This window comes from Oxyura jamaicensis, chromosome 2 (assembly GCF_011077185.1).
Source record: "Oxyura jamaicensis isolate SHBP4307 breed ruddy duck chromosome 2, BPBGC_Ojam_1.0, whole genome shotgun sequence".
Classification (NCBI taxonomy): Eukaryota; Metazoa; Chordata; class Aves; order Anseriformes; family Anatidae; genus Oxyura; species Oxyura jamaicensis.
The window spans coordinates 62,058,819-62,068,125 of record NC_048894.1 but is presented as its reverse complement, the minus strand read 5'-3'; the positions used below and the strand labels follow the sequence as shown (position 1 = coordinate 62,068,125).

General features: G+C 39.1%; 1 protein-coding gene across 5 annotated transcripts in view; it reads right to left on the bottom strand.

Moving 5' to 3' along the window:
* The window catches only part of BMPER (BMP binding endothelial regulator), a 157,630-nt gene that overhangs the window by 45,312 nt on the left and 103,011 nt on the right, over positions 1-9,307 (bottom strand). For all 5 annotated transcript variants that reach the window (XM_035316957.1, XM_035316955.1, XM_035316956.1 and 2 more), the window contains one exon: positions 4,661-4,997. In XM_035316957.1, coding sequence (XP_035172848.1) covers positions 4,661-4,997 — 337 coding nt within the window. The remainder of the gene's footprint in view (positions 1-4,660; positions 4,998-9,307) is intronic.

Sequence of the window (9,307 nt, the reverse complement as noted above, 5' to 3'; positions counted from 1 at the left end):
AAAAAAAAAAAAAAAAAAAAAAAAAAAAAAAAAAAAAACCTGCTTCAAAGCCACAAACCTTTAGTCTCCATCTTTTAAACAGAGCTTGTAATTAACTTTGCAATGCTGCAGCTCGCATTTTCTCTGCAACTATTCACAACATATCTGTCAAACTGAGTAACAAGGAGCTGATGGATTACACAGAACTGCAACTTATGTACTGATGCTAAACAATAACATTTTTTCTAGTTAAATGGAAATTTTGAGAAAAACTGCAAGACTGAAAAGTTAACTGTGCAAAGTTAATTAGTTAACTGGAAAAGAAACTCATTAACTGAATAACCAAGAGCTCAGCTGGACTAAGATCAGCCACAATCACATGGAATATTTAAGATAAGAATTGCAATAGAGTAGATTTGCAATTCATGAATGCATTTGATTAAGTGATTCAAGCAAATGATGCTATTATTATGAAGCTCATCATAAAATAATTAATATGATTAAATTTAGGTGTTTGAGAGAAAAAAATAACACCTACAACAATTACAAAAGAGAAAAAGAGTAATTTTTTGGTGTGCTACTGACAGTTAAAAAGATAATAATAGCAATAACAAAAATATAACAGTAACAGGATGAATAATAATAATAATAAAAAGACTTGTCTCAAGCACAACTTTTACTATCTCAAATATGGAAATCTACTGCATGACAAAAACAAGACATTAAATATTCTTCTAAAGTTATGGCTGTAGAGGGAGTCTTAAGCAATGTCTAGCTAGTCATTTATGAACTCAGCTGCTGTGTATGCATATTAGAGATGCACTGATACCGTGTTGATGATACACGTGCAGAGATACACTGATATCGTGTTGATGTCACATTCCAAGTCTACCAGTGCTACCAAATTGTTAAAAATATCTACTAGAAATCACAGATGTTAATGAGGACAGATATTACAAGGGGTATTACCTTCATGCTGCTTCCTGCAGCCCAAACTGCTCCGAGCAGTGCTGCTGTGCCTCTGTCGCTCCCAACCCTGCACCCTCTGTTGCATGCTGCCTGCTCCCAAGATGCATCAGCCATGGTTGGGGCATGCCAGGCAGCTGCTCCCTATGCCGTGGTGTTCCCCAACCTCACCAGGACTACAGTCATCTTCCTGCCCCTGCTGCAGCACAGCTCAGACGCAGAACAAGATTAGACATGGGATAGGTAGGAATGAGTGAGCACAGAAAGACCTCTTATCCCTCCTCAAATCCCCCAAGCCCTAGGTCCCCATCCAAGAGCTGAAAGAGTACCATAATAATTCTTAATAATGTGATAAGAGTTTTTTTTTTTCTGGTAACAGCAGCATGAAAAATTCAGATGCTGTCACCTATTATTAGTGCTGCTTATACTAAATAGCAGCTTCAATGTCTGAGTGCAAGTTTATTGCAAATGTGAACAAAATATTGCCCTCAAAAAAAACTTATACTGAGTAAACTTGGTAACATTTCCACCCCCCACCTCCCCCGGCAAGGAGTAATCCAGGATGTTTAGCCATATTTATCAAAATAGACAAGAGGCAATGTTGATGACCATCACTGATTAATCTCTTAATATCTTTACTCAGACTTTACCAAAATCTCCTGGAAATTCTTTTTTTTTTTTTTTTTTTTTTTAACCTGTTTAAATGAACTTGCCTCCATAAAGTTCAGCCCTAAGGGTTATTTTTAGAGTATTGCTCATAAGTACTGAACAACTAGCAATGCATTAAAAACAAACAAAAAAAATACCAACCCCAAACTAAACAAAACAAACCACAATTAAAAACCCATGAAACATGTCTAGTTACAAAACAAAGAATTAAAAGAGTGGTGTAAAATTAGATGTTAAAACTGCTAGTTTGCAGTCCAGACTATTTCAAAATCATTTCTTTTATGCTTCATTTTGCTTTATTCTTCCACATGCTTTGTAGACACAAGTCACCAAAGTTACGATATCAAAAAATGGTGAAGGGCAAGGTGCACAACTATTTCTTGTAAGGTGTCAAAGATCTATCAAGGTGAAACTCAGGACTTAGCTGTTCTTCACCCCATAATCATGCAACTTGATCTTTACTCTTTTAATCATTAACCATGTCCTTTTCACCTAGTAATCATGGCAATCTTGCTGTATATGTTTTCTGGATGTCCAGCAAAAGGAGAAACTACAGCTGTAAAAAGAATGAGACTTAAAATGAATTTGAGATGTCTTCACAGAAATCTCATCAGTAACACAATGTAAGACAAATGTTCGCAATACATTGTTCACTGCTTTTTTTGGTATTTGCAGAAAACACACCCTAATTCATAACATTCTGAGTTTATTTCTATTTCTGAGAATTCTTATTAGCAGCAGGTCACTAACAGAGCAGAATAGTGAAAATGAGGCAATGTTGATAATATAGGCAAGAATCATCAAGAAAGATTAACTCTTGAGAATGCAGTATATCAAATAGAAAAATTCCACAATATGTAATGTTGGAGAATAAAAACTGAGAAGCTGTTCAATTCAGAGAGAAGAAAAATAAAAATAAATAATAAAAAAGACCCTAACTGTATGCCTTTTTCACTGCCTTTATTGTTAGAAACTTGTTCACAGTCAGAAAAGAACTGGAAAAAAATGAGCTAAACCTAACCTGAAATTAAAATATATTGATTATGTATGTTTTTCTAAAAGATCTCAGTAAAAATTTGTAAGTGTTAATTTAAATTTCTTTCAAATGCAATTAAGATTTTCTGCAGAAATATATCACCAACATTGGTTTCCTTGAAAAACGTTAATTAAAAATGCAGATTTCATAAGTAGTCATATTTTATGAATATATACACACACATATATATATGTATATATAAGTAAAGTTTTATATTAGAAAGATTCCCTAAGCTTTCTTGAATGCATTTACCATAATCCTTACCTATTTGCAGGAATTTCCTGCTATGAAAAATGGCCATGATCATTGAATAAATAGTTTGCTACAACTCTGTCTGTTTCTAAAAAGCAGCAGCATCGTACTAAATCCCATTATTTATTTTACACTTATATTTTATCTATGGCTCCCATATTTTTATCTGAGCATTCTAACTGGTGATATCTAAACAAGCAAATGAACAGCTACTTCTGACAGTATATGATGGTCATTTCAAAGTTTCCTTAGAGAAAAATAAACTTTTCTCCAAAAGTACATATCTAATTAAATACTTGCTTGATGTTATTGTCTTTCCAGGACAAATAGGAGACAAGATTGTAAAGAAACAGAAATGCTCTATGGTAATTCTTGAGTGCAAGCATGTAGATTTTTTTTTTTTTTCTGGCTGCTCTAGCCAAAATATAAATCATTTTCTGCTGTGGTGTCAGGAAGTGTATTGCAGTAAATTAATCACAAACTACTTTTAAAAAGGGACAAAGAAAATCAACTGCAAAATGAAACAAATCTCTCTGAGCCTGTTTTCCATTTGCATTGTCATCACTTACCTTCAGAGGACGATGGAAGTGAGATGGGAATGCTGCTGAAATGCATCCAACAGACCCTGCGTGCATGTGTTAGCATCTCTAGCAGACTTTGCTGTGCCCCCAGCCATTGGAAAAGATAAAGTATTATAACCTGCTCACAGCATAATTTTCACTCTTTGCCAGGATTGTAGCCAGGGATACACTATGAGAAACTAAATGCAGAAGCACACAGACTACAAGCCAAACCATGAGGCTTCTTTTAGCATTTCCCAGTACCCAGCCATATTCTGGTGGAGTAGATAAAAGTCTTTCTGCATCAGTATAAAATAAGAGGAAAAACAATTCATAAGGGAAATTGAATGATTTTAGAAAACTTTTCCTAATAAGCCCAATAGTTCAGCAGAAGTGCGTGACTGGGGAAAGCTGGGAGCACTGAGAGCAGGCAGCTCCATCCGCCATCACACGACTATGACTCGCCTTGCTTTTATCTTTTATGTCAGGCAATCAAATGAAAAGCCAGTTTTATTTGCTAAGTGAGGGTCAGATAAACTCATGCGAATTAAAGAACAGAAATGTTGTCTCTGTGGTTTAGACTGGAAGCTTTTTAAAGACAGAAAATCTCAAGAAAAGGCTTCTAGAATCCTCTCCTGCCTTCCTTTGTTCCCAGGGAAAGATGAGCAAGCACTGAACATTTGTTAACTCTACCCTTTCAAACTCTCACACTGACTAACTACACCATCCAAGAGGCAGAAGTAGCACTTGATATCCCTGCTTTAATAAAGTCATTTTCAAAAACCTTTCAGGAAGACAACAAGCAATAGCAATTGAAGTCAGCCAGAGCTTTACAGATTACTTTGAAATTAGAAAGAGCTTACCAAAATGTTTCGAAATCTTTTGTTATCTTCCCACTCTCTTCTCAGTCTCCAAATCCACTTTTTTTTTTTTTTTTTTTCCTCTAGTTGATCATAACCCTGCCTTTCTCTCTGTTAGCTGCTCAGGTCTGTATTAATTAGCTTATCCCCAACTCAGGAAAGTACTTCATAACTTATTAAGCCTAACTCTAAGCCTCTATATTAATTCTTAGCAAAAATAGCTGAAAGTATGCACTCAAACACTGATGAAATTGGGCCAATTCTGTGTTGTTTTTTTTTTTTTCTCCTTGCACAGTAACTTCTTTTTTTTTTCTCCCTCCTCAGCAAGCCACGCTTACCGGTAAAAAGTTGTATAATCCACTGTTGAATGACAGCTCTGAAACTCCCAGGCTTTGAGCTTCTGGCATTCCCGGTGAGCCCGGAGTTTCACTCTGACTGTCCCATGGCAGAGCTCAGGCACAGGTTTCCTCTGTGGACGATTGCAGAACTCGTTGGACTCCACACGCCAGGATTCAGCAAAGTCATCCACGTCAAACTTAAAATTCCCATCCCCCCCAATCAGGTCATCTCGCTTGTGCCCGTTGTAGTTGCCACACAGACCACAGAGTTTACCCTTCAGATGTGGTGCGGCCGTGACTTCCACAAAACTGTCTCCATCCCATGAGATTTCCAAGCCTAAAAAAGAAAGAGATGAGACAAGAATACGTATTAAAAAGAGACAGAGAAGAAATCAAGGATCAGAAATTGTGCCTTATATTTGGGAAACAGCGTTTCATGGGAAACTAAACAAAGCTACAGTTTTCCTCCTGATAATGCCGTTAGATTTCTATATACCTCCGAGTAAGTACCTCTGGCAAGTATAGAGTTTCTTAAACCACATTTGATTACAACATATGCAAGCCTGTCTCTGTTTACTTTTGTTCCTCCTTGCTATTAAATATGGTTATCCTAAACAACCCAAGTGTCCAGTCTCTATCCATGGCAGAACTGAGCTCAACACTGAAAGAGGGCTTTTGTGAAATTCTGCAAATTGAATTGGCTACAGCAAATTTCTAGCAAATTTCAGAAGGGCCAGAATTTCAGCCTCTGTCACCCATTGTACAAGTCATGAGCATACAAAGGTGTCCATGCCCCATGGGACTTTGCCAGTCACTACTGCCTAGAAAATATCCTTCTTTTTCTTGCCTAAAGAGGTGTTAACTTATTTGGGAAAATACAGCTGTTCCAAATACAGTACTCTGTGTGGATAAAAAGAGAGAAAAATGAGAGCAAGGAGATGTCAGATGGGTAAAACCGCTGTAAGAAGGCATTCTGAAAAGGATTCAAATGGTTCATTCAAAAGGTGTTAATTGCTAGCTTTTTATCCTTTTGAAGTTGTCATCACAAGTCAGCAGTACTGAGGAATGATGGTAGATGTGAACATTTATCTAGACGCCAGGATGTAAGTGCTCTGCTACAATCTTTTACAGTAAGGTCTCATAATTCCAGTGCATCAAAATCAAAATTGTTTTCTGTTTTTGAAATCTATTTTGTGTCTTTATTCACCTAAAAGCTAGATGTCTAGGTTAAGTCAGCTGCCTGGTCCCTCTCTTTGATGGACAGAAATAGACAGCTCAGGGATCACAACATGGGTGCCTAATGCAGAGGACATAAACTACCATATGAATACCTTTTTGTTTCCAGTGATACTATAGAGGACACGGAAATCAGGCAGAGACTAAACTATTTTTTTACCTGGGTGAATTTACATTAAATTAATTCCATTTTCTGAGGAGTAAATATGCGTCTCATAAAGGAATGCAATTTTTGAATCATAGGGATAAAAACAACACCAAGAATCACTGCTGCTTAACTTCCATGCAAAAATGACCTTTCTTTTAATTATTTCCTGTGTCTCATGAATGCTAATACTTCACATCTTTGCAGTGCCCTCCATCTGAAGATCACAAACCACTTTGCTGATGTTAATTTATTCCTGTAAAATGAATAATAAACCACCATGCGCGGTGGTTAGTTAAGGATAAACACAGCAACTTGCTTTTAAACAGGATAACCCAGATTTTACCCTCTTCTCCCTGCCTGGCCAAGAACACCAAACAGCACCACTTCATGGTGCAGGACCAAAGCTTTGCTCCAGCCTTCTACATTTGCTGTGTGGGCTGGCTTCACACCACCCGTTCCTCTTGTAAATCAGTGCTTGTCATGCTGCAATCCAAATTCTGCCCTGTGCTCATGCAAGTAATTAACATACCAATGACTCAGTTCAAAGCTGGAACCCTTCCTTTAGCAGCACATCCCATTGTCTCCTGTGACAATTCCTACCCACACCTCAGAGGAACAGGGTGAGGCCTAAATGGCAGTGAAGGGGAGCTTTGCCATCGGTATGCACCGTGCTGACCTTGAGTGATTTACACCCTGTCACCAAATGTTTGGGGGAAGATTTACCCCACAAGCTTTTGTGTCAGACAGTCACCACAGTCTATTTCATCGTGTTTTCTTATCATTATAGGTACACAATGATAATACTAATACTACTAATACTAACGTACTGCAGCTATGCCTGAAAGCAGTTTCAGATTGTCACATAAATGCAGCATGGAAAGGGCCACTGTTGCCTACTCCAAAGGCATTTTACACCTAGACAACTGAGAAATTGTGCAAGTCTACAACTGTTAATGAGGCCAGCACAGTGGCAAGGAGGAAAGCTGTCTTTTAATCTGCTTCATACATTATCACTGCTGGACAAATTCAAATTCCAGCTGTCTTTGCGTCTGACAACATTGAACAAAACAAAACAGCTTGATTTGCAGACACCAGACTAATACTGCTGTGCTGGCATTTAGAAAAAAAGCTTGCCATTAACTTATAAACTAAGATTATTTCAGACTTGAGAATCATATAAACTTTCTCAAAGTTTGAAGTATTCAGATCCAAGTCCTCAGGCAGTTCTCTTCAGAAAATGGCTCAATTTTTTAAGGTGGTGTTCAACTTGTTCTCCAAATGAGCTCCCTCAGAAACCGCTGACTTTAAGCAGAGTCCCAACAGGTTAGTGATTTAATCCTAATTTTTCTTTATTTTTTTCTTTTTCAAGTCATGACTTACTGACTTTCAGTGAAGCCATTCATGCTCATTACAAAAGGCTAACTCAAAAATTATCCTGAATGCTTGTGTGTCCTTGATGAGAGGTAAATTAATCTTCTTGTTACACATTTCTCTGTGAACTCTGGATATGCAGACAAGAATAATGTACGATTCTGATTTTTTGCTACACCATATAAAAATGTACGATTAATACTAGAGATTCCTGCTTTGATTACTCATTTTGATTCAAGAGTTACAGTTTAGCTACAACAAGTGGACGTACTTTCTTTTAGCTGGAAATCATTCAATTACTCTATATCCTGCTGTAATTGCTCAGATGCAAATACAACTTTGTAGCTTCCTAATGCTATGTTGTCCTTAGCTTTACTAAAAAGATTTCTACCTTTGATGAACAGCCTAGAGGTTTCTGTCCATAGCAAAGCTTCTTCCATTTCATAGAATCATAAAGGTTGGAAAAAACTTCCAAGATCACAGAATCACAGAATTGTAGGGGTTGGAAGGGACCTCGAAAGATCATTGGGTCCAAACCTTCTACCAAAACAGGTTCCGTAGAGCAGGCTGCCCAGGTAGGCATCCAAACGGGCCTTGAATATCTCCAGAGGAGGAGACGCCACAACCTCCCTGGGCAGCCTCTTCTAGTACTCTGACACCTCACCGTGAAGAAGTTCTTTCTCATGTCAGTGCGAAACTTCCTGTGCTCTATCTTGCTGCCATTGTCCCTTGTCCTATCCCCACAAACCACTGAAATGAAGTTGGCCAAATCCCTCTGTCTCCCACACTTCAATAAACATCTTATTAGATCCCCCCTCAGTCTTCTTTTCTCCAGGCTGAACAGACCCAGGTCTCTCAGCTTTTCCTCATAGGTGAGACTCTCCAAGCCCCGTATCATCTTTGTGGCCCTCCGCTGCACTCTTTCCAGGAGATCCCTGTCCTTTTTGTACCGGGGAGCCCAGAACTGGCCACAGTACTCCAGGTGAGGCCTGACAAGGCAGAGTGGAGGGGGAGGATCACCTCCCTTGGCCTGTTAGCCACGCTCTTTTTGATGCACACCAGGATCCCACTGGCCTTCTTGGCCACCAGGACACACTGCTGGCTCATGATCAATCTGCCATCCACGAGGACCCCCAGGTCCTTCTCCTCAGAGCTCCTCTCCAGCAGGTCATCCCCCAGCCTGTACTGATATGTGAGGTTGTTCCTTCCCAGGTACAGGACTCTACACTTGCTCTTGTTAAACTTCATTTGGTTTCTTCCTGCCCAGCCCACCAGCCTCTCCAGGTCTTGCTGAATGGCAGCACAGCCTTCTGGCATGTCAGCCACTCCTCCCAGCTTTGTATCATTGGTGTACTTGCTGAGGGCAGACACTATTCCCTCATCAAGGTCGTTGATGAAAGTGTTGAACAGGACCAGACCCAGCATCAACCCCTGGGGAACACCATTGGTCACAGGACCATCTGGTCACAAGATCTTCTGGTCCAAATATTTTGGGGTAACGAGGAAGGGTATTTAATCTAAAATAATCTAAAATGCATGATTTTGTAAGTGCCTGATAACACCATGCAGTGTGCGCCATTTTGTTTGCTCACATGAAGAAAATTCAGTTGGTTTCTGTAAACTAGCTAGAGCTGTGACAGACGAGATTATGCTATGGAGCAATGTTTGAAATGGTCTCTTTGGCAGACAAATTGTTTGGAAGAGTTTCTTGGTGCCTGTAACCCCCTCTTCTCTCCTTTTCTCCCCTCTTCTCCCCCAGTGGATGAGTTTCCCACTCACTTGGACAGGAATCATAATCCAAGTAACTGGTGAGACTTGAAGCCAAAGGATGCAGCATCTGTCCCGTCTGGGGATGTGCAATAAAGGAACATTCTAGGAGTTACTTTTTGGGG